Source organism: Salmo salar, chromosome ssa05, assembly GCF_905237065.1.
Source record: "Salmo salar chromosome ssa05, Ssal_v3.1, whole genome shotgun sequence".
In the NCBI taxonomy this organism is placed as follows: Eukaryota; Metazoa; Chordata; class Actinopteri; order Salmoniformes; family Salmonidae; genus Salmo; species Salmo salar.
In genome coordinates this window covers 40,549,230-40,575,841 of record NC_059446.1, presented here as the reverse complement: position 1 = coordinate 40,575,841, position 26,612 = coordinate 40,549,230, and the positions used below count along the sequence as shown (strand labels likewise).

Below are 26,612 nucleotides of genomic sequence, written 5' to 3'. Positions count from 1 at the left end.
GCCTAGTCAAAGCCCCGACCTCAATTGAATTGAGAATCGGTGGTGTGACTTAAAGATTGCTGTACACCAGCAAACCCATCCAACTTGAAGGAGCTGGAGCAGTTTTGCCTTGAAGAATGGGCAAAAATCCAAGTGGCTAGATGTGCCAAGCGTATAGAGACATACCTCAAGAGACTTGCAGCTGTAATTGCTGCAACGGTGGCTCTACAAAGTATTGACTTTTGGGGGGGAATTGTTATGCACGCTCAAGTTTTCCGTTTTTCTTGTCTTATTTGTTGTTTGTTTCACCATAAAAAATATTTTGCATCTTCAAAGTGGTAGGCATGTTGTGTAAATCAAATGATACAAACCCCCCAAAAATCTATTTTAATTCCAGGTTGTAAGGCAACAAAATAGGAACAATGGTTAAACTTAAATATACTGATAAAAAAAAAATATTTACAGAAAAAAATCTGTAAAAAATGTATTTTTGTTAATTATATTATGAGTAGGAATGGTGGCGTTATGCCACACCTGCAGTTAACTAAAATATATGGAAATGTATGCTCTATGCAAAATTACAGTCAACTGACTGCAGCATTACTGCAAAAATGGAGAAGGCAGGTGGAATGGGGAGAAGGTATGGAGCTTGTTTGTCTGCCCTTAATTAAAGACTAACTTTGGCATAAATAGACAATATACCAGTTTAATTTGAGGACCAAAATGTTGACAGCGGCACCATACAGGTTGCAAAATAGCTGAGAAGAGATTTTTGATGTTCCGATTCCATGGCACATGGTTTATGAACTGATACACAAAACAACACTTGATTCAAAACTTTTTTTAAATTTAAATTATACAAAATTCATTCCACCAACAGAATGTTACGTATATTGGGCATTCAGTACAGTCATCTCAGCTCTGCAGATTTTTCTGCGAAGAGATTCAATCATTTGAGCACTTATTCTGGTATTGCCTCTATGTAGCTTGTTTCTGGTCACAGGTTCAGGAGTGTCTGTAAAATCACAACATTTACCTGAAACTAACCCTACAAATAGCACTGTTGGGAGATTTGGAAAGCCATTGTCAACCAATCAACAATATAGTAACACTCTTAGTAAAAATATTTATCATTAATTTACAATCTGTAGATTAGCAAGGTTCAGAATGTACATGAAACATCACAGTTGAAATATACACTATGTGTACAAACATGAAGGACACCTTCTGGATATTGAGTTGCTTTAGCCTCTCTACTACTAGTGCATAATGTTGTTAAAGGCAGCACACACAGTCAGTCACGCAATAGTTTCCCCAATGCACATGACTGGGGAATTTTCAGGCATCATAAATAGATGTACACCCTCTTCTCAGTTAACTACAAGGAATCCAGATGACATTACAACCTGTCAAAACATGGATTGGACCCGACATAGTATATACAGTAGCAATAGATTCATAGATTTCAGCTACTTTGGATGAATTTCTTCGCAACGCATGTTCATTAGTTTGGAGTAGACAAGACAACTAATCTCTAAGATTGCAACCGATTTGCACCAAAAAGTGAGGAGACTATTACAGTATTTGTGTGTGGTCTGTATCTGGGGACCAGAGACACACTCCTACACCATGGAATGGAAACATAGTCTAAACATGGTTAATATCAACCCTAAAATAACCACAGCCTCGCAATGGTCGATCGGTGAGCATCAGTAGGAGCGTCTAGGACCATGGCATGTGATAGTCCTCAGGCAGAGGAACGTTTATGCAAGACCCAGAGAACACATAGATTTATTAGAAGCTGGAAAGGACATCCGTAGTATAGGCTATCATTTTTGTGAACAGTGTACCTGCAATGTGGCATGAGAGTGCAAGCTTTCCTTCTGTAAGCTAGACCCGTCTCAGTCATTTCTATTTACGTGGAAGTGCTCTGCTCTTTTGCAGCCACAAAATAGCACTATTCACAAGATTCCTGGTTCAGAACAATTAACAATGTTCCTTCTCATTTGATACATTTTGCTTCATAACAAAATTATCTAGTGAAACTCGTACGAAATCATGAAAAAATAGATTTATTAAAGTATTTTAAATCATTTGAGACAACAACTGTGCAAAACACAATAAAGCATAACATCCCAACACAGACATATGAAATTGAAATATAAAAAAAGTACAAAATAGAAGTATAAAGGGAATTACAACAAGCAGCTTCTGCATTAAACTGCTTTGACATTGACTTGGTCTTAAACATTCAGAGTGATGGGATGTCAGAACTTATAGGATAACAACATATTTGTTGTGAGTCAAAGCTGGTCCAATGTGGCAGGGTTTCCCAAACTCGGACCTACAACCCCCCCCCCCCCCGTGCAATTTTTTTTGGGGCCCTAGCACTACACAGATTACTCAAATAATCAAAGCTTGACTGTGAGTTGGTTATTGGAATCAGCTGTGTAGTGCTAGGGCAAAAATCTAAACATGCAGCAAGTGGGGGCCCCAGTACCGAGTTTGGGAAACCCTGCTAAATGGAGTCATAGAGGGAGTCTGAGACAGGGAATCAGATATCAGCAGGGTCAGTGCTTCTCTCATTAGGGATGGCCTCAATTGGAGTGGGGACAGTTGGGGGAGAGGACTTCTTCCTGTGAATTAAGCAATTGGACACGATGGTGAGACAAGCCCATGCACCTTTCACTCATATGTCCTCAACATACTGTTGTACTAAATAATTTAAAAAAATGTATGCAACAGTGTTAGTTCTTTGAAGAATGATTTAATATTTTGTACAGTAAATTATGACACTCCCAAGTTGTAAACAGAAAAGAAATTGGTTTACATGACTCACATCAGGCGAGTGAGAAGTCTCTGCACTTTCTTTATACTGGGGTCCAGGCAGTACTGCACTCCATTCTTAAGGCTAACACTATCAAGATATAGAATGGTTAAATTTACTTCGCAATGGTTTTAATTTTAATTGATGTCATCATATTAACATCATCCTCATCATAACTGATGAGATTATATATACTCACATGAACTCCAGCCTGTCACAGGAGGGAGTTGGCGGAATGATCTGGATGTCCTCAACAGTGTTTGGAGCGCCAAAGCTGTTCCGCACCTTCCGACACAAACATCGCTGGCTCACAGAACCTATACAGAGAATCAGTGGATAATGAATTGAGTACAGTCGAGCTACTTGGAATTACTAAATCACAATACAAAAACAATTACCATGCTCAAAAAATATTCACATGTAATAAACGTTCCATACCATAGTAATAACAATTATGGTAAAAAGAGGTAGACTCACGCTGGGCGGCTGTGACACAGATGGTGACAGCAAGGAGCAGGAGTATTCTGGTGATCATGGTCATGTGTTCAAGCTGTGGTGTTCTCTGCTGGTCCAACTGTTGGTAGAGATGAGTCTGTCTGGTGTGAAGAGATGGAGGACTGGAGATAAGATTTGAGTGTGTAAAGAGATATATGAGAAGAGACGAGAGAGAGGTACTGTGAGGAGTTGAGAGAAGGGGCCCCTTTTATACACAGCCTTTATCTTTCCAGTGATCAGAAGAAATTTCCCTTTATAATGGAAACTGAAACTAACTAGCAACCGCAAGAAAATGCCCCCCACACTTTTCCACCCACTCTTCACTCTGCAACCTCACTTAATTATTACATTTTAGTGTGGATTATAATACATCTGGCTTTTCAAGATTTATATTAATTCAATTGGCTTTGAGTCACTGTTTTAAAATTCTAGTTAAATAAATTGTTTAGTCAGAGGAATGGTGACATAAATACAATTTCTATAGATCAGAGGAATTAACAAAATCCCTAATCTGAGTTTCTGGAAAATATGTATATGCCTTTAAATCATATTATTATTTATTATTTCGAATTCTCTGTGGAAAATGATTTTTCAGCTCAGTAGGCCTATTACAATGTTATGTTAATGTAATCTGTTTAGTAGTAACTAAATAGAATTAGGGACTGAAATAATGGATAGAAATATAATTTCAGAACTATCTATGACTGGGATGTATTTTCAATCATCATTTGCTGTATGTTTAATGTCATACATCAAACAATTGTTTCAGAGATGGGTTAAAAATATATTGTGTTTGTTGTGTGCGTGCATCTTTATGTGACCGTGGAGGGTAAGTGTTAAGGGGTTTCAGACCGTTCCATTGCGAAGGGAGTCTTTGCCGAAGTGCTCTCATCACACATCATTAACACATGTAGTATCTCTGCAGATGAACCTCCTCTAATATTTCCAGTGTAAGAAGCTTTATAATTCTCACCTTTCTGTTCCCCATCAAAAAACATGTCACACATTTTTTCCACCAACTGTACATTTGTTGAGTTATGTGGTCATTGACAAACTGAGTTTTGTCTCTAGGGCTCTCGAGTGGCGCAGTGGTAGAGGCATCACCACAGACCCTGATTCGATTCCAGGCTGTATGTCACAGCTGTCATGGAAGAGAGAATGGGACCAAGGCGCAGCGGGTTGCGTGCTCAACATATTTATTATAAAAAATGCAAACACCACGGAAAAACAATAAACAAACTAACGACAGGAACAGAGAAGCAGGCTCAACAAAAGCAGTGCTCTCAAACAACTACCCACAAGTGACAAACAAAACACACACCTATTTATAGGACTCCCAATCAGAGGCAACTAGAAACACCTGCCTCCAATTGAGAGTCCAGCACCCAACCTACACATAGAAAAACTACCCTAGAACATACACATAGAAAAACAAACATAGACCAGTGACCAAAAAAACCCCGTAATACATAAATAAACTACCCTCTGCCACGTCCTGACCAAACTACAATAACAAAATATCCTCTATACTGGTCAGGACGTGACACTGTATCACAACTGGCTGTGATTGGGAGTCCCATAGGGCAGTGCACAATTGGCCCAGCGTTAGCCGGTGTAGGCCGTCATTGTGAATATGAATTTGTTCTTAATTAACTGACTTGCCTAGTTAAATAAAGGTTAAATAATTTAATACATCTAGCTCACATCATGTGTGTAAGCTTGATCAGTTGTAATTGCGATAAAGAGACTTTATGAAGAGGTGCGCTTACCATTTTTTTATTGCATATTCTTTCATTGGGACTAATTAAAGTTCCTTCAGAAACTATTCACACCCCTTGACTTTTTCCAAATTTGGTTGTGTTACAGCTGACTTAAAAATTTAATAAATTCAGATTTTGTGCCAATACCCCACAATGTCAAAGTGGAATGTTTTTTTCTCAAATTAACAAAACATTTAAGCTGAAATGTCTTGAGTCAATAACTATTCAACTCCTTTGTTATGGCAACCCTAAATAAGTTCAAGAGTAAACATTTGCTTAACAAGTCACACAATAAGTAGCATGGACTCACTATTTAAGAAATAATTGTGGTTAACATGAGTTTTTTTATGATTACCCCATCTATATACCCAACACAGTGCATTCAGAAAGTCTTCAGACCCCTTCACTTTTCCCACATTTTCTTACGTTACTGCTGTATTCAGTAATGGATTAAAACGTTTTTTTTTTTCTATCATCAAGCTACACAAAATACCCAAAATGACAAAGCAAAAACCTGTTTTTAGACATTTTTGCAAATGTATAAAAAAAACAAAATATTATATTTACATAAATATTCAGACCCTTTACTCAGTATTTTGTTGAAGCACCTTTGGCAGCAATTACAGCCCTGAGTCTTCTTGGGTATGACGCTACAAGCTTGGCAAACGTGTATTTGTGTAACGGCTGTCGTATTGTAGAGATGACCAAGGCGCAGCGGGTTGCATGTTCATCATTATATTTAATTAATAACGATAACACGAAACAAAACAATAAACGACAGGTGACAGTTTCACAGGCTACAATAATCACTAGCAGTGCGAAATACAACTACCCACAAATCCCCAGGTGAAAACACGCAACTAATATATGACTCCCAATCAGGAACAACGACGTACAGCTGTTCCTGATCGGGAGCCACACAGACCACACATAAATAAACAAACTAGAAAACCAACCTAGAATACAAAACCCAGAACATACACCAAAACCCCGTAATACATAAATAAAACACCCCTCTACAATACACATAACCCCCGAACCACATAAAACAAATACCCTCTACCACGTCCTGACCAACCTACAAATACAAATAACCCCTATACTGGTCAGGACGTGACAATTTGGGGAGTTTCTCTGTCAGGTTGGATGGGCAGTAACGCTGCACAGCTATTTTCAGGTCTCTCCAGAGATGTTTGATCGGGTTCAAATCTCAGGCTCTGGCTGGGCCACTCAAGGTCATTAAGTGACTTGTCCCCAAGCCACTCCTGCGTTGTCTTGGCTGTGTGCTTAGGGTCGTTGTCCTGTTGGAAGGTGAACCTTTGCCCCAGTCTGAGGTCCTGAGTGCTCTGGAGCAGGTTTTCATCAAGGATCTCTCTGTACTTTACTCCGTTCATCTTTCCCTCGATCCTGACTAGTCTCCCTGTCCCTGCCATTGAAAAACATCCCCACAGTATGATGCTGTCACCACCATGCTTCACCGTAGGGATAGTGCCAGGTTTCCTCCAGACGTGACACTTGGCATTCAGGCCAAAGAGTTACATTTTGGTTTCATCAGACCAGAGAATCCTGTTTCTCATAGTCTGGGAGTTCTTTTAGGTGTCTTTTGGCAAAATCCAAGCGGGCTGTCATGTGCCTTTTACTGAGGAGTGGCTTCTATCTGTCTGCTCTACCATAAAGGCCTGATTGGTGGAGTGCTGCAGAGATGGGTGTCCTTCTGGAAGGTTCTCCCATCTCCACATAGGAACTCTGGAGCTCTGTCATAGTGACCATCGGGTTCTTGGTCACCTCCCTGACCAAGGCCCTTCTCCCCCGATTGCTCAGTTTGGCCGGGCGGCAAGCTCTAGAAAGAGTCTCGGTGGTTCCAAACTTCTTCCATTTAAGAATGATGGAGGCCACTGTGTTTTCGGGGACCTTCAATGCTGCAGAAATGTTTTGGTACCCTACCCCAGGTCTGGTCTTCAAAATAATCCTGTTTCGGAGCTCTACAGCCAATTCCTTGGACCTCATGGCTTGGTTTTTGCTCTGACATGCACTGTCGACTGTGGGACCTTATATAGACAGGTGAGTGCCTTTCCAAATATTGTCCAATCAATTTAATTTACTACAAGTTTTAGAAACATCTCAAGGATGATGAGGTTCGATCTACAACATTGTAGTTACTCCACAATACTAACCTAAATGACAGAGTGAAAAGAAGGGGGGAAAAAATTCTAAACACGCATCCTGTTTGCAATATGGCACTAAAGTAATACTCCAAAAAAGTTTGCTAAAAATTAACTTTTTGTCCTGAATACAAAGCATTATGTTTGGGGCAAATCCAACACAACACATCACGGACTACCACTCTTCATATTTTTAAGCATGGTGGTGGCTGCAAAAAGCCTGGATATGCTTGTCATTGGCAAGGGAGTTTCTTTGGGGGATAAAAAATAAACGGGATAGAGCTAAGCACATGTAAAATCCTAGAGGAAAACCTGTTTCTGTCTGCTTTCCAACAGACACTGTGAGACAATTTCACCTTTCAGCAGGACAATAACCTAAATTTCAAGCCCAAATATACACTGGAGTGTCTCACCGAGACAACATTGAATATTCCTGAGAGGCCTAGTTACAGTTTTGACTTAAATCGTCTTGAAAATCTATGGCAAGACATGAAAATGGCTGTGATTAACAACCAACTTGACAGAGCTGGAAGAGTTTAAAAAAATAATGGGCAAATATTGTACAGTCTAGGTGTGCAAGGCTCTTATCCAAAGACTCACAGCTGTAATCGCTGCCAAAGGTGATTCAAATATATACTGACTCAGGGGGTTGAATACTTATCTAATCAAGGTTTATTAGTGTTTTATTTTTCATTAATCTTTAAAAAATGTTAGAATTTTTCTTCCACTTTGACATTACAGAGTATTTTGTGTATATCGTAAAAAGAAGAAGACAATTAAATCCATTTTAATCCCAATTTGGAACACAACACAATGTGGAAAATGTCAAGGGGTGTGAATACTTTCTGAAGGCACTGTATACACACCATAGTTAATGATTTGGAGCTACTTAGGGGAGATTCCACCCCCCTTCTCACTTTCGTTTTTTCCACCTTTTTTCTTTTGTTTTCACTCTCCCTTTTACTTTCTTTAAAAAAGTATGTTTTTCTTGTAAAAGTGGTTCTGTCACAATTTAAAGATCAGTTTAACCATAAAGATGGGGCAATGCTAGTTTCAGGCCCTGTTTGGGTTCGTAGCAGCAGAGTGACCACAGTTCCAGGCTAAAATGGAATGTCCCTGTCTGGATGTCATCGTGGGTGAAAAGGAGTTTGGAGCACACTATGGGAAGTGAAGTAAATAGTTTACAGGAAGTGACATGACAGTTTAGAGAAATTCAAATGAGATGGGCTTGAACATGATAAAATAGCATTACATCAGCTTGTCTATCTCTGGGAGAAGGGATAAGGCTTGCTTAGTAGTTTCAGGGTCAAATGCATTTCAGTTCAGTCAATTTAGAACATGCCTGATGTCTTTGGAGGTTATGTATGAGGTCAACCAACACCAAGCTTATTGGAGAAGTTGGGTAAGAGAGTTATGGCCAGCTGATAATGTGCAATTTTGAAGTAAATTATTAACATCATTCAAACCCATAACTTGGTGATGTAAGCAACAGGGTTGGGCTCAATTCTGGAACTGACTCCAATTCAACTCATGAGGTGATTCTAACATGTATTGACTCAGGGGGTTGAATACTTACAGTGAGGGAAAAAAGTATTTGATCCCCTGCTGATTTTGTACGTTTGCCCACTGACAAAGAAATTATCAGTCTATAATTTTAATGGTAGGTTTATTTGAACAGTGAGAGACAGAATAACAAAAAAAAAATCCAGAAGAACACCATTCCCACCGTCAAACATGGAGGTGGAAACATTATGCTTTGGGGGTGTTTTTCTGCTAAGGGGACAGGACAACTTCACCGCATCAAAGGGCGATGGACGGGGCCATGTACCGTCAAATCTTGGGTGAGGACCTCCCCTCAGCCAGGGCATTGAAAATGGGTCGTGGATGGGTATTCCAGCATGACAATGACCCAAAACACATGGCCAAGGCAACAAAGGAGTGGCTCAAGAAGAAACACATTAAGGTCCTGGAGTGGCCTAGCCAGTCTTCAGACCTTAATCCCATAGAAAATCTGTGGAGGGAGCTGAAGGTTCGAGTTGCCAAACGTCAGCCTCGAAACCTTAATGACTTGGAGAAGATCTGCAAAGAGGAGTGGGACAAAATCCCTCCTGAGATGTGTGCAAACCTGGTGGCCAACTACAAGAAACGTCTGACCTCTGTGATTGCCAACAAGGGTTTTGCCACCAAGTACTAAGTCATGTTTTGCAGAGGGGTCAAATACTTATTTCCCTCATTAAAATGCAAATAAATTTATAACATTTTTGACATGCGTTTTTCAGGATTTTTTTGTTGTTATTCTGTCTCTCACTGTTCAAATAAACCTACCATTAAAATTATAGACTGACCATTTCTTTGTCAGTGGGCAAATGTACAAGGCCCTGAATTGTCAAAGACCCCAACCACCCCAGTCATAGACTGTTCTCTCTACTTCCGCATGGCAAGTTGTACCGGAGCACCAAGTCTAGGACCAAAAGGCTTCTCAACAGCTTTTACCCCCAAGCCATAACACTCCTGAACAGGTAATCAAATGGCTACCCGGACTATTTGCATTGTGTCCCCCCACGCCCTCTTTACACTGCTGCTACTCTCTGTTTACCACATATGCATAGTCACTTTAACTATACATTCATGTACATATTACCTCAATTAGCCCAACTAACCAGTGCCACCGCACATTGGCTACCCGGACTATCTGCATTGTGTCCCGCCACCCACCAACCGCTCTTTTACGCTACTGCTACTCTCTGTTTATCATATATGCATAGTCACTTTAACCATACCTACATGTACATATTACCTCAATTAGCCCGACTAACCGGTGCCTGTATATAGCCTCGCTACTGTTATTATTCACTGTCTTTTTACTGTTGTTTTTTATTTCCTTACTTATCTATAGTTCACCGAATACCTATATTTTACTTAAAAATTGCACTGTTGCTTAGGGCCTGTAATTAAGCATTTCACTGTAAGGTTGTATTCGGCGCATTTGACAAATAAACTTTGATTTGATGTTTTAGTAATTTAGCAGATGCTGTTATCCAGAATGAAATACAGTAAGTGCATTCATCTTAAGAAAGCTGTGTGAGACAATCACATATCACAGTCAAATATAGAGCAGGGGAGAAAGGGGTAATTGAGCCACCTTTTTTTCTAGGAAACCATACACCAAATTAATAATAATTAATAATGACCCCAAATTTAGAAGAGGCCATCATTTCATCAAGGAAGAAACCACATGGGAAAAGTGGTAAGCAAGTTAGGTCCCAAAAAAATCATTTATTTTGTTATAGGTTACAAGATTCTGGTATCTAAACCAAAGTATGTAATTTTAATATTGTTCTATACATCATTTTGTGTCTCTATAAGCTTCAATATTATGTCCTAAATCCAGCATGAAAGTGCATCCTTGTAGCTGTGTGGGCTAATACTGTCAACATTTTTGCCTTGGGGTAAGTTGAGCCAATGGTCAGCCAATGGCAAGTTGAGCAAATTTAAGTGTTTTCTTCCCAGGTGTAATGCAGGGCATTCTCACTGGGGTATGAGGTAATAACAGGACCTGGCCTATGTTGAAAATGTTTTTAAAAAGTACATAGTTTTAGGTGTTAAGCCTGTGTTAAAAAATGCTTAAAATGCTTAAAATATAAAAAAAGTGATTGTGCTGTATTTGGGAAATAAAGATAGATATGGTTTTAAAAAGGTAGTGGTAATATGTATTCAATATAGAAATGTGTAGGTTGCTTAACATACCCTGTCCTGCAGCTCAACTTACCCCATACCCCGGGACAGTGGTGTAAAGTACTTAAGTAGTACTTTAAAGTATTTTTACTTGTCACGTCCTGACCAGTTTAGGGAGTATTTGCTATTGTAGTTTGGTCAGGACATGGCAGAGGGTATTTTGTTTATGTGTTTCGGGGTGGTGGTGTATGTAGTAGGGTGTTTGATTTATTATTTCCGGGTTTTGGTCTATGTTCTATGTTTTGTATTTCTATGTTCTTTCTGGTTTGTTGTATTTCTATATTTAGGTTGATGGGGGGTTGGACTCTCAATTGGAGGCAGGTGGTTACAGGTGGTTACATTTTGAATGCTTAGCAGGACAGGAAAATAGTCTAATTCATGCACTTATCAAGAGAACATCCCCGGTTATCCTTAATGTCTCTGATCTGGCAGACTCACTGAACACAAATGCTTTGTTTGTAAATGATGTCTGAGTGTTGAAATGTGCCCCTGGCTATCCATAAATTAAAAAAATCAAGAAAATCGTGCCATCTGGTTATCTTAATATAAGGAATTTTAATTTTTTTATTCTTTTACTTTTGATACTTAAGTACATTTTAGCGATTACATTTACTTTTGATACTAAAGTACATTTAAAACCAAATATTTGTAAATGTACTTAAGACTTTTACTCTTTTACTTGAGTCATTTTCTTTTAAGGTATCTTTACTTTTACTCAAGTATGACAATTGGGTACTTTTTCCACCTCTGTCCCAGGGTAAGTTGTACCAATAGACCACTTTTTTGGGGAAAGCTATGTTTTCAAAACTGTAATGTTTACATATATTCAGATTATTTCCAGGGATACACAACATCCTGAAAAAAATGTAAATATCTTTGTTAGAAAGATTACTATATTTCCCTTGACTGAGTGATGAATGTAAAAAAAAATTGGCTCAACTTACCCCACTCTTCCCCAAACATTCCATTCCAGCTAAACAATGGATATATAGCGTTTTGCTAAAATAATAATTTGAATATACACGCAAAATCTATGAATAAAAAATCTGAGAACAGTAATATTTTACACACACATGAAAGTACCCATAAGCAATCACTTCTGGTGAATAAACACAAGTGTGAAGAAAAACAAACTCTTCATTTGTACAGACTACACCTAATATAGAATAGAAGAGGCATTTGAATTTCATTGAATTTCACTGAATTCAATTCTACAGTATTTCCTTTAATTCAAATTCGAATTGCAATTCGGTATCCTGTTTACTACTTCAATACACCCAACTGTAGTAAGCAAGCATCGGGACCTTGGTTTGACCAACTAAGACATTGGAAACAATTTGTACTTCAGAAATTGTCAGTGTGTCCTCACCTCTGTGGAGCAAAGTTCAGCGCCAGAGCTAGCTTTAGAGAAGTGGTTACTGTGTTGGATGAGACATCTCTACTGAGTCAACATGCACTGTGTAGGGTGAGGTAAGTCTAGCCACCAGCCACACACTGCCTTTATAAATGTAGGCTAGTTGGGGACTCCCTTATGCAAAAACCACTGAAGCTGGAGACCCATATCTCCCTCACTAGCTTTAAGCACCAGCTGTCAGAGCAGCTCACAGATCACTGCACCTGTACATAGCCCATCTGTAAACAGCCCATCCAACTACCTCATCCCACATACTGTATTTATTTATTTATCTTGTTCCTTTGCACCCTAATATCTCTACTTGCACATTAATCTTCTGCACATCTACTATTCCAGTGTTTAATTGCTATATTGTAATTACTTCACCACCATGGCCTTACCTCCCTTATCTTACCTCACTTGCACTCACTGTATATAGATTTTTCATTTTCTACTGTATTATTGACTGTATGTTTGTTTATTCCATGTGTAACTCTGTGTTGTTGTATGTGTTGGACTGCTGTGCTTTATCTTGGCCAGGTCGCAGTTGTAAATGAGAACTTGTTCTCAACTAGCCTACCTGGTTAAATAAAGGTAAAAAAATATATATACAAAAATAAATAAATGCTCTACCCCCTAGGCACTTTATGATGATATAAAGGCACTTAATTAACACCCATAAGTGTGTTGGAATTTGGCATTAGAAGCTGATGGTAAACATTTCTCATAATAATTAAATGTCATTGTTCTTAACAAAAAGGTCTTTTAAGACTTTCCATCAGAGCTACATTACAGACTGTTGTGTAATGTGTGTCATATCTCACAGATCTCATGTGGTTAGGCTTTCCATCCAGATAGAAAAGGTGTTCAAGATTGCTGTGGGCAGATGTAGCTGCAGATAACCCTGATCTTTTTCTATCTCCACTGTAGGCAGCCTTCTGTCAGCTCCCACTTCAATATTTGATACGAGTGAACATTTAATGTTTTATGTTTAGTAATGCAGAGTGATGTAGACGGCCCACCTTAGATAGAGCAAATTGACACAATGTTCCTGCTGTCTCATTTTGATGAGAGAGGGGACACACTTTTCAAAAGGAGGATGAGGTCATACTTATGGTTTTATTTTATCACCTACAGACTGGAAAGACGCTTGCACGCTTCCCCCTTCTTTTAGCTGTCTGTAGAACTAAAGCAGGATATTAACATCATGAAACTGCACATATTTCCAAACCACTAAACAGCAAAAGCCCCCTTCCTATACAGAAACCACAGAGAAACAGCAATAGCATCATCATCTCTTCCCCCACAGTGCATATGACTGTGTAAGTGACTTACTGTAAACTGGACTGACATTTGGACTGAAATTTGGGTATTCATCTAATAGATAATGAATGATCAAAAACATAAGATCAGTCCATACACAAACGTAATGTATGTCAGTCACTTTATCTTATTTGTTTTTCAGACAGGGTCGACCAGGTTGCACAAACAGTGTGTGCCTGTGTCTGTGTGTGTGTGCGCATGTGCCAGTGTGGTTGTTGTCTCTGTGGTGTATGATTAGCATGGGTATGCTTGTGCATGTGCACATGTTTGTAATGCATTAGCTTCATGTCCACAACCCAGTTCAACCCGGTTCAACCCTAACCCAAGCCATAACCCCAACCCTTACAAAAGCCTGCACACACTTCAGGTTATGGATTGATCACCACTGATGTAAAGGGAGTTTTGCCTGCATATTTAGGGCTCTATTCAATTCAACCCGCATTGCAGTATTTAAGCAGTATACCTATTTTTCCAAAAGTCAAATTAACTCACAGACTGGTCTTGGTTACTGTATAAAAACCTACAGCTTCTACCAGAGTGACCTCACATGCTTTCACTTTTCAGAATTAGGTAGTGTGTGGGAACAGGATTAATATTATAAATAAAGACACTGCCTAAACATTGCTATGGAGGGTTTGAATGAATCCCAGCCTAAGGGCTCTAATCAGTCTGTATCGCTGGAGATTTACAGATTGCCCTCTAGCAATGTAAAGGTAACTTCAGATTGAACTGACATATGCAGCGTTTACCGTGAATTTAGTCTCTGCTAACTCTGTAACATTGCCTTTAAATTTCAATCACGCTGTAATGCTGAATTTCCGTGATATGCATTGAATAGAGCCCTAAGAGAAATCCCATGCAGCCTTGTTTACAAGTTCAAACACTGGAATGTGAGATGTAATCCACAGCTCGATTAGGCTGATAGAAATCCTCATTATTTAGTTGAATGAGTTTCAATTTGAGCATAACTATTTCTATATAGCCTACACTTTCTCATTCTGAACTTCTAACTGGAGTGGGGCGAGTGTGACTTCATGACAATGATCAAGAGCAGCTGCTCACCAATTTCACACCTCCAATGCAGTTACGCCTACACCTCAAACACCGCCAAAACATCAGCTCCCCGGGTGTCTGCTATCGCCGGTTAATGCTTAATCTGATTGAATCTAGGGGCTCTATTTAATCACTGAAATTTGACTGCATGAACTTTACAACAACCATGTGATCGAAGGTCATGAAGTTCCAAATCAAATCGTATTGGTCACATACACATGGTTAGCAGATGTTATTGCGAGTGTAGCGAAGTGATTGTGCTTCTAGTTCCAATAGTGCAGCAATATCTAATATGTAACTTAACAATTTCACAACAAATACCTAATACACATAAATCTAAGTAAAGGAATGGAATAAAAATATATACACATACATATTTGGATGAGCAATGACAGAGCGGCATAGTGAAGATGCAATAGATGGTATAAAATACAGTATATAGATATGGGATGAGTGATGCAAGATATGTAAACATTATTAAAGTGACAGTATTAAAGTGACTAGTGATCCATTTATTAAAGTGGCCAATGACTTCAAGTCTGTATGTAGGAAGCACCCTTGTGGGGCCCCAGTGTTGAGGATCAGCGAAGTAGAGGTGTTGTTTCCTACCTTCACCACCTGGTGGCAGCCCATCAGGAAGTCCAGGACCCAGTTGCACAGAGCGGGGTTGAGACCCAGGGCCTCAAGCTTAATGACGAGCTTGGAGGGTACTATGGTGTTGAATGCTGAGCTATAGTCAATGAACAGCATTCTTACATCGACTGCAGTCCACTTCAATATTCTGCATTTGCTCACCAGCTGTCACCTGCATTGTGGAAGGCACTCTTTGTCAACCATTCACCAGTGTTTTCATTTGACTGCAATGTGACCAAAGACGTGACTAAACAGGAAGCAACTTTGGCTCAATTTTTATGCATGCAGTGGATATGTACAAATGAATGTGATATTTGAGTCTCTCTCTCCCCAATTGATAGTTCAATGTTCACACATATATTTACAGTTTGTGAGTGTGTGATATGGGGGTTAGAAACATGTTTACTTGCTTACAGAGCCGCAAGATGAACTGCCCCTCCATACCTTCAGGATATGCTCAAACCCTACACCCCAACAACTGTGGTCTCTTGGTCCTCCCACCCCTATGGGGTGCAGCTCCGGCTCAGCCGGAGCTGCAGTGGCAAGGGTTGACAGCTGTGAGTTCACCATTTACACAACTTATGCTGCAACGTTCTGTAATTTTAATATAGTTTATGTTTCATATTGGCTGGCTTCCAACAATAGCTGAATTTGCAGAGCTAGCGAGCACCAATTCCGTTTCTGTGGTGTTTGCTATAATCTTTGCTGTCGTCAGTTTACTCCAAGATCGGCACACAGGTGCTTCAAAGTCCCCTACCGGTAATTTAGCTTTTGCAACGAGACCATTAAATATACACTGCTCAAAAAAATAAAGGGGACACTTAAACAACACAATGTAACTCCAAGTCAATCACACTTCTGTGAAATCAAACTGTCCACTTAGGAAGCAACACTGATTGACAATAAATTTCACATGCTGTTGTGCAAATGGAATAGACAACAGGTGGAAATTATAGGCAATTAGCAAGACACCCCCAATAAAGGAGTGGTTCTGCAGGTGGGGACCACAGACCACTTCTCAGTTCCTATGCTTCCTGGCTGATGTTTTGGTCACTTTTGAATGCTGGCGGTGCTTTCACTCTAGTGGTAGCATGAGACGGAGTCTACAACCCACACAAGTGGCTCAGGTAGTGCAGCTCATCCAGGATGGCACATCAATACGAGCTGTGGCAAGAAGGTTTGCTGTGTCTGTCAGCGTAGTGTCCAGAGCATGGAGGCGCTACCAGGAGACAGGCCAGTACATCAGGAGACGTGGAGGAGGTCGTAGGAGGGCAACAACCCAGCAGCAGGACCGCTACCTCCGCCTTTGTGCAAGGAGGAGCAGGAGGAGCACTGCCAGAGCCCTGCAAAATGACCTCCAGCAGGCCACAAATGTGCATGTGTCTGCTCAAACGGTCAGAAACAGACTCCATGAGGGTGTTATGAGGGCCGACGTCCACAGGTGGGGGTTGTGCTTACAGCCCAACACCGTGCAGGACGTTTGTCATTTGCCAGAGAACACCAAGATTGGCAAATTCGCCACTGGCGCCCTGTGCTCTTCACAGATGAAAGCAGATTCACACTGAGCACATGTGACAGACGTGACAGAGTCTGGAGACGCCGTGGAGAACGTTCTGTTGCCTGCAACATCCTCCAGCATGACCGGTTTGGCGGTGGGTCAGTCATGGTGTGGGGTGGCATTTCTTTGGGGGGCCGCACAGCCCTCCATGTGCTCGCCAGAGGTAGCCTGACTGCCATTAGGTACCGAGATGAGATCCTCAGACCCCTTGTGAGACCATATGCTGGTGCGGTTGGCCCTGGGTTCCTCCTAATGCAAGACAATGCTAGACCTCATGTGGCTGGAGTGTGTCAGCAGTTCCTGCAAGAGGAAGGCATTGATGCTATGGACTGGCCCGCCTGTTCCCCAGACCTGAATCCAATTGAGCACATCTGGGACATAATGTCTCGCTCCATCCACCAACGCCACGTTGCACCACAGACTGTCCAGGAGTTGGCAGATGCTTTAGTCCAGGTCTGGGAGGAGATCCCTCAGGAGACCATCCGCCACCTCATCAGGAGCATGCCCAGGTGTTGTAGGGAGGTCATACAGGCACGTGGAGGCCACACACACTACTGAGCCTCATTTTGGCTTGTTTTAAGGACATTACATCAAAGTTGGATCAGCCTGTAGTGTGGTTTTCCACTTTAATTTTGAGTGTGACTCCAAATCCAGACCTCCATGGGTTGATAAATTGGATTTCCATTGATTATTTTGTGTGATTTTGTTGTCAGCACATTCAACTATGTAAAGAAAAAAGTATTTAATAAGATTATTTCTTTCATTCAGATCTAGGATGTGTTGTGTAAGTGTTCCCTTTATTTTTTTGAGCACTATATTTAAGACAATGGTAGAAGAGAGTGTAGTTCTGTTCAGTTTATCGCTAACCTTATCACAGGGACTTCGAAGCACTACAGCTGCATGCTGATCTTGGAATAAACTGACGATAGCAAAGATTCCATCTTTGACGACACCACATAAATGGAATAGGTACTAGCTAGCTTGCTAGCTAATGTTTGCTCGCTAGCTCTGCAAATTCAGCTATTGTGTGTGTGAACCCTGCCAACATAAAACAAAATCGCTACGTTGCGATTGACTGGATTAACCTCACATTAGTTACGTGCTTTGAGTGCCTTTCAGACGGTAAACACGAACCCTCTGTTCCTTGCCAGCTAAGGAACACTACAATGCATTGCTAGCTTCTCTCATTGATTCAAATTCAAATAGCTGCAAACACTGGTTAATGTTACTTTAGCTAGCTAGCAAACATCAGCTAACATAGAGAATGACTTGTAATTTAATGCAGCGAAAATGAAGACTGGTGACGGTTATGTGTTTTCTTGTATTGAGTGGTGAAGTAAAGAAATATCTAACATATCCTTTGTTTGAACTACTTACTGGAGGTCAGCCACCAACAACAGACTCCGTCAGATTCCCACACATGCACAGTACCTGCATCACGTGCCACTGATGAGAGCTAGGGGGGTGGGAGGCAGTGGATCAAACCAGGCAAAAGGCGGGGGTCGCAATCTTTTGAAACTTAAAAACATGCTATTAAGTGTCTATGATCAGCACAAGTGCTTTCATTACGTATTATTAATATTATTGAAATTACATAGTTATGTTTACAGTGATATATTGGGGGGGACAAATCATATTTTTCCCAGGATGGGGGGTCATGTCCCCCCTGGGATTTCCGCCTATGACCTGTCTATATAAGGTCCCACAGTTGAAGGTGCACGTGAAAGCAAAAACCAAGCCATAAGGTTGAAGGAATTGTCCGTAGACCTCTGAGACAGCATTGTGTCGAGGAACGGATCTGGGTAAGGGTACCAAAAAATGTCTGCAGCATTGAAGGTCCCCAAGCACACAGTGGCCTCCATCATTCTGAACCTGATGGTCACTCTGACAGAGCTCCAGAGATCCTCTGTGGAGATGGGAGAACCTTTCCAGAAGGACAACCATCTCTGCAGCCCTCCACCAATCAGGCCTTTATGGTAGAGGGGCCAGAAGGAAGTGACTCCTCAGAAAAAAGGCACATGACAGCCCACTTGGAGTTTGCCAAAAGGCACCTAATGGACTCAAAGACCATGAGAAACAAGATTCACTGGTCTGATGAAACCAACATTCAACTCTTTGGCCTGAATGCCAAGTGTCACGTCTGGAGGAAACCTGGCACCATCCCTACAGTGAAGCATGGTGGAGGCAGCATCATGCTGTGGGGATGTTTTTCAGCGGCAGGGACTGGGAGAATAGTCAGGATTGTGGCAAAGATGAATGGTGCAAAGTACAGCGAGATCCTTGATGAAAACCTGCTCCAGAGTGCTCAGGACCTCAGACCTGAAAATAGCTGTGCAGCAATGCTCCCCATCCAACCTGCAAGAGCTTGAGAGGATCTGTAGAGAAGAACAGGAACTCCCCACATATAGGTGTGCCAACCTTGTAGAGTCATACCCAAGAAGACTCAGGCTGTAATCACTGCCAAAGGTGCTTCAACAAAGTACTGAGTAAAGGGTTTGAGTACTTCTGTAAATGTGATATTTCAGTTTTTAATTTTTATTAAATTTGCAAAAAAAATCTAAAACCTGTTTTTGCTTTGTCATTATGGGGTATTGTGTGTAGATTGATGAGGGAAAAAACGATTTAATCCATTTTAAAATAAGGCTGTAAAGTAACAAATTGTGTAGAAAGTCAAGGGATCTGAATACTTTCCAAATGCACTGTACTTAAATTCACACAGGACACCAGATAAGACAAGATAATTACACCAGTTTTAACAGACTGACCCTAGCCCCCTGGCACATAGACTATTGCATTATAGATACTGGAGGCTGAGACAGGGGGGGTTGGGGACACTGTGGTTCCGTCCAATGATTCCCCCGGACAGGGCCAACCAGGCAGGATATAGCCCCACCCACTTTGCCAAATCACAGACCCCACAAAACTACGAGACAGCCAATAGGGAGGAGGTCAGAGACCTGGCCGTCTGGTGTCAGGACAACAACCTCTCCCTCAAAGTGATCAAGACAAAGGACATGATTGTGGACTACAGGAAAAGGAAGAGCTAGCACGCCCCCATTCTCATTGACGGGACTGTAGTGGAGCTGGTTGAGAGCTTCAAGTTCCTTGGTGTCCATATCACCAACAAACTAACATGGTCCAAACACACCAAGACAGCCGTGAAGAGGGCACGACAAAGCCTTTTCCCCCTCAGGAGACTGAAATGATTTTGACTTGGTCCTCAGATCTTCAAAAAGTTCTACAGCTGCACCATCGAGAGCATCCTGACTGGTTGCATCACTGCCTGGTATGGCAACTGCTTGGCCTACGACCGCAATGCACTACAGAGGGTAGTGCGTATGGCCCAGTCCAAGCTTCCTGCCATCCAGGACCTCTATACCAGGCAGTGTCAGAGGAAGGCCCTAAAACCTGTCAAAGACTCCAGCCACCCTAGTCATAGACTGTTCTCTCTGCTACCGCACAGCAAGTGGTACCAGAGCTCCAAGTCTAGGTCCAAAAGACTTCTTAACAGCTTCTACCCCCAAGCCATAAGACTCCTGAACATCTAATCAAATGGCTACCCAGACTATTTGCAGAATACCCTCTTTTTGACGCTGCTGCTATTCACTGTTTATTATCTATGCATAGTCACTTTAACTCTACCTACATATTACCTCAATTACGCCGACTAACCGGTGCCCCCCGTACATTGACTCTGTAATGGGTACCCCCTGTTTATAGCCTTGCTATTGTTATTTTACTGCTACTGTTTAAGTATTTGTTACTTATATTTACATTTTTTTACTTATCTATTTTTGACTTAACAAACAATGCAGTTTTAAGAAAAATAAGTGTTAAGGGCTTGTAAGTAAACATTTCACTGTAAGGTCTACAACTGTTGTATTCGACGCATGTGCCAAATCTAATTTGGTTTGATTTGACTAGAGGGATATCAACAGACCACCAATTTACTATCCTGAGACAGAGCCCGAGGGTGCGCAAAACCGGACAGGATGATGACTTGTCAGTGACTCAACCCATTCAAGTGACGCACCCCTCCTAGAGACGGCATTTTAAGAGCACTAGTAATCCAGTGACTCAGCCCCTGTAATAGAGTCAGAGGCAGAGAACCCAGTGGAGAGAGAGGAGTCTGCCAGGCAGAGATGGCAAAGTGCCTTGACGTTCACCTTTGCACACCTGAGCCAGAATACACTCAATCATAGAACCAACTGAAGAGATGTATCTTCAGTAGAGACTTAAAGGTTGAGTCTGCGTCTCTCACATGGATTGGAAAACCATTTCATAAAATTTGAGCTCTATTGGAGAAAGCCATGCCTCCAGCTGTTTGCTTATAAATTCTAGGGACAATAAGGAGGATTACGTCTTGTGACCGTAGTTTATGTGTAGGTATGTACGACAGGAACAAATTGGAGAGACAAGTAGGAGCAGGCCATGTTATTGTCATTTTTTTAAAGCACATTTTGCAATATTCTGAGTCGATAGCCCGGCCATCATGGCTAGCTATTTTGACACCCACCAAGTTTGGCACTCACCAAACTCACATTTACTATAAGAAAAATTGGATTACCTTTGCTGTTCTTTGTCAGAATGCACTCCCAGGACTTCTACTTCAACATCCAATGTTGTTTTGGTTCCAAATAATCCATAGTTATATCCAAATAGCTGCGTTTTGTTCTTGCGTTCAAGACACTATCCGAAGGGTGACGCGCCGGCACGTATCGTGACAAAAAAAATCGAAATATTCCATTACCATACTTCGAAGCATGTCAAACGCTGTTTAAAATCAATTTTTATGCGATTTTTCGCATAAAATAGCGATAATATTCCAACCGGGAGATGTTGTTTTCGTTCAAACACTGAAAATAGAAAATGGAGTCTTCACATGCACGCGCGCACCAGTGTCATTGTTCTCAGAACGACCACTTTCCAAAAACCCTACTGTTTTTCGCCCAGGGACTGCAGAGTTATCATCCCACGTTCTGGCACCTTCTGAGAGCCTATGGGAGCCTTAGAAAATGTCACGTTACAGCAGAGATCCTCTATTTTCGATAAAGAGGCTACAGAAGGCCAAGAAATGGTCAGACAGGGCACTTCCCATATAGAATCTTCTCAGGTTTTGGCCTGCCATATAGGTTCTGTTATACTCACAGACACCATTCAAACAGTTTTAGAAACTTTAGGGTGTTTTCTATCCAAATCTACTAATTATATGAATATTCTAGTTTCTGGGCAGGAGTAATAACCAGATTAAATCGGGTACGTTTTTTATCCGGCCGTGAAAATACTGCCCCCTATCCTAAACAGGTTAACTGACTTGCCTAGTTAAATAAAGGTTAAATAAAATAAAATAAATACAGACCATGGAATGCTTTGTAGGTCAGCAGTAAAATCTTAAATTCAGCCCTACCCTTAACAAGAAGCCAGTGTAGAAAGGCTTGCACTTGAGTAATATACGTTTTTGAGGTTCTAGTCAAGATTCTATTAGTAGTGTTTAGCACTAACTAAAGTTTATTTAGAGCTGTGTCCAGGTAGCCGGAGAGTAGAGCATTGCAGTAATCTAATCTAGAAGTGACAAAAGCATGGGTCAGTTTTTCTGCATAATTTTTGGACAAAAAGTGTCTGATTTTACGAATTACGAAGATGGAAAAAGACTGTCCTTGAAATATTTTTGATATGTTCGTAAAAGAGAGATCATGGTCCAGAGTAAAGCCAACATTGTTGCATTTAAAGTGGAACTGACAGCGTTTTAGCAACATAAAATGTTAATTTACACCCCCAGGAGGAATATGACACTTAGTGTCAGTTCCACTTTAAACTTTAGGTCACCGGTTACTTTGTGTGCTAAACGTGAATAGTTTTTTTTTTTTGCAATGGGAAGTAATAGTTGTACATTTAGATTGGGAAATGGTTAATGCTTGTGTTTTTGTATTCTTATGATTGGGACCTACTGGTTTATTATGTGAGAGTTTATGGACTGGTTACCCTTTAATGTAACATTTACATTTTAGTCATTTAGCAGACACTCTTATGCAGAGTGACTTACAGTAGTGAATGCATACATTTCATACATTTTTTTTTCTTCCCATACTGGTCCCCCATGGGAATCAAACCCACAACCCTGGTGTTGCAAACACCATGCTCTACCAACTGAGCCACACTGGTAACCTCGTTGTCCGATTTCAAAAAGGTTTTACAGCGAAAGCAAAACATTAGATTATGTTAGGAGACAAAAATAGACAAAAATGACCACAATGCCATTTTCCAAGCAAGGATATATGTCACAAAAACCCAAAACAATGCTAAATGAAGCACTAACCTTTGACGATCTTCATCAGATGACACTCCTAGGACATCATGTTACACAATACATGTATGTTTTGTTCGATAAAGTTCATATTTATATCCAAAAACAGCATTTTACATTGGCGCGTGATGTTCAGTAAATGTATTCCCACCAAAAGGGCCGGTGAATGACCACATCAATTTACAAAAATACTCATCATAAACGTTGACAAAATACATAACAATTATTTTAAGAATTATAGATACAGTACTCCTTTATGAAACCGCTATGTTAGATTTTAAAATAGCTTTTCAGCGAAAGCACATTTTTCAATATTCTGAGTACATAGCTCGCCATCAAAGCAAGCTATACAGACACCTGCCAAGTTCTGGGGTCACCTAAACTCAGAATTAGTATTATAAATATTCTCTTACCTTTGCTGATCTTCGTCAGAATGCACTCCCAGGACTGCTACTTCCACAAGAAATGTTGTTTTTGTTCGAAATAATTAATATTTATGTCCAAATACCTCCGTGTTGTTCGTGCGTACAGAGCACTATCCAAAGGCATAACGCGCGAGCGCAGTACCAGAGACGAAAAGTAAAATAGTTCTATTACCGTTCGTAGAAAGATGTCAAACGTTGTTTACAATCAATCCTTAGGGTATTTTTAAGATAAAACGTCAATAATATTCCAACCGGACAATACCGTATTCATTCAAGAAGAAAAAGAAGGAGGGGCGCGCTGTCGGGCTCGCGCATCCCCAAGTCCTTTGTCCATAGGCAGTCCACTCATTGACTGAGCTCCTATTCTCTGCCCGGGTTACAGGAGAATGATGGAAAAACTCTCTGAAGGCTGTTGACAGCCAATGGAAGCCTTAGGAAGTGCAATGTGACCCCACAGACACTGTAGTTTCGATAGGGATTCAAAAGAAGAGCTACAATTCTCAGCTTTCCACACTTCGTGGTTGGATTTTTCTCAGGTTTTTGCCTGCCATATGAGTTCTGTTATACTCACAGACACCATTCAAACAGTTTTAGAAACTTCAGAGTGTTCTATCCAAATCTACAAATAATATGCAAATATTTGACTCTGGGCCCGAGTATTAGGCCGTTTACTCTGGGCACGCTTTTCATCCGAAATCGAAAATACTGCCCCCTATACCTTGACAGGTTTTCACAATTCCAAGTCCAAGGATGTCTGGCTGCAGTGCTGGGAATGCAAATGATGGGCCCAAAAAGCCTGTACCCCAGGACAGCCATACCACTGTCACAACTGTTACTCTGATTAAGTGAACATGTCCAACATTCAGACACACACACACACACACTAACTACATGCATTCAGTTGTTTAGTCAGCCTAGTTGTTGTTTTGTTTCAAAATACAATTTAGTGCAGGGGAACATAATACACATTTTATTATTAATATTTATTATTATTTCTGCCAAACAAAATGTTGAACATGGCAATGTGGCTCTCATGATCTCAATAAAGGCGTACAATAATTAGCTGCATGTCATGATTTTTGGACTTTTTCATTCTGTTACAATTCACCCCAAGAACTGTTACAACTAACCCAGACTGCACTGTTACAACTAACCCAGACCATGGAGTAAATTGTAACACTTCACTTCTTGTATTTAAGACAGCACTATGGGTTTGCAGTATGATTTACATACAGTACCAGTCAAAAGTTTGGACACACTGTCACGGTTGTTGTCGGTGAATGAGGACCAAAACGCAGCAGGTACGTGAATGCTCATCTTGATTTTTAATTATCTTCAAAAATGAACATACAAAATAACAAAAACGAAAAACGAACAACTAACAAACAGTCTGGCAAAGCAAAGCTCAACACAGAACAATCACCCACAAATAACACATACAAACACACCCTAATATATGGGACTCTCAATCAAAGGCAGATAGACAACACCTGCCTTCAACTGAGAGTCCCAACCCCAATCAACCAAACATAGAAACACACACACTAGACTAACCATAGAATTAACTAAACATAAACCAAAACCCGGAAATACTAAATCAAACACCCTTTACACAAACACACCACCCCGAACCACATAAAACAAATACCCCCTGCCACGCCCTGACCAAACTACAAAACAATTAACCTTATATACTGGCCAGGACGTGACAGTACCCCCCCCTTAAAGGTGCTACCCCAGAAGCACCTTAACAAAAAATAACCCCAAGCAACACCAACAAAAAGTCCCCTTTTCTAAAGGGAGGGAAGGGAGGGTGGCTGCCGTCAACGACGGCACTGTGCTACACCCCCCCTCCCCAACCCACCTATTTTTTGGAGGTGGCTCCGGCTCAGGCCGTTCCAGGCTGTCTGGGCAGTCTGGCAGCTCGGGACAGTCTGGGCAGTCTGGCAGCTCGGGACAGTCTGGGCAGTCTGGCAGCTCGGGACAGTCTGGGCAGTCTGGCAGCTCGGGACAGTCTGGGCAGTCTGGCAGCTCGGGACAGTCTGGCAGCTCGGGACAGTCTGGGACAGTCTGGCAACTCGGGACAGTCTGGGACAGTCTGGCAACTCGGGACAGTCTGGGCAGTCTGGCAACTCGGGACCGTCTGGCAACTCGGGACCGTCTGGCAACTCGGGAGCGTCTGGGCAGTCTGGCCACTCCGGCAGTTCAGGGCAGTCTGGCCACTCCGGCAGTTCAGGGCAGTCTGGCCACTCCGGCAGTTCAGGGCAGTCTGGCCACTCCGGCAGTTCAGGGCAGTCTGGCCACTCCGGCAGTTCAGGGCAGTCTGGCCACTCCGGCAGTTCAGCGCAGTCTGGCCACTCCGGCAGTTCAGCGCAGTCTGGCCACTCCGGCAGTTCAGCGCAGTCTGGCCACTCCGGCAGTTCAGCGCAGTCTGGCCACTCCGGCAGTTCAGCGCAGTCTGACCTCTCTGGCGACTGTTGACTGGCGGGCAGCTCTGACGACTGTTGACTGGCGGGCAGCTCTGACGATGACTGTTGACTGGCGGGCAGCTCTGACGATGACTGTTGACTGGCGGGCAGCTCTGACGATGACTGTTGACTGGCGGGCAGCTCTGACGATGACTGTTGACTGGCGGGCAGCTCTGACGATGACTGTTGACTGGCGGGCAGTTCTGATGATGACTGTTGACTGGCGGGCAGCTCTGATGATGACTGTTGACTGGCGGGCAGCTCTGATGATGACTGTTGACTGGCGGGCAGCTCTGATGATGACTGTTGACTGGCGAGGCTGGATTGACGCACTTGTAGCCTGGTGCGTGGTGCTGGTACTGGGCTTACCAGATTATGTACACGCACCTCCAGGCTAGTGCGGGGAGCGGGAACAGGACGAGTCGGACTGGGTTGACGCACTTCCGGGTCCGCACGAGAGACAGGAGCTGGAAACCCAGGGCTATGGAGGCGCACAG

The 26,612-nt window shown here is 41.7% G+C and overlaps 1 protein-coding gene across 2 annotated transcripts; it reads right to left on the bottom strand.

The window, feature by feature from the left end:
- Positions 1-2,035: 2,035 nt before the first annotated feature.
- LOC106601388 (C-X-C motif chemokine 11-1) lies at positions 2,036-18,352 on the bottom strand. 2 transcript variants are annotated; one of them, XM_045718246.1, is made up of 6 exons: positions 18,296-18,352; positions 15,337-15,532; positions 3,284-3,402; positions 3,006-3,123; positions 2,819-2,896; positions 2,036-2,615 (listed from the first exon to the last, which is right to left on the bottom strand). In XM_045718246.1, exons 3-6 carry the CDS (start codon positions 3,345-3,347, stop codon positions 2,534-2,536), a joined length of 342 nt encoding a protein of 113 aa, XP_045574202.1. In that variant the 5' UTR covers positions 3,348-3,402; positions 15,337-15,532; positions 18,296-18,352; the 3' UTR covers positions 2,036-2,533. The 2 variants fall into 2 exon arrangements, with proteins under 2 accessions (XP_045574202.1, XP_045574201.1); XM_045718245.1 differs by lacking the exons at positions 15,337-15,532; positions 18,296-18,352 and having other exon boundaries at positions 3,284-3,592.
- Between the last annotated feature and the right edge of the window lie 8,260 nt (positions 18,353-26,612).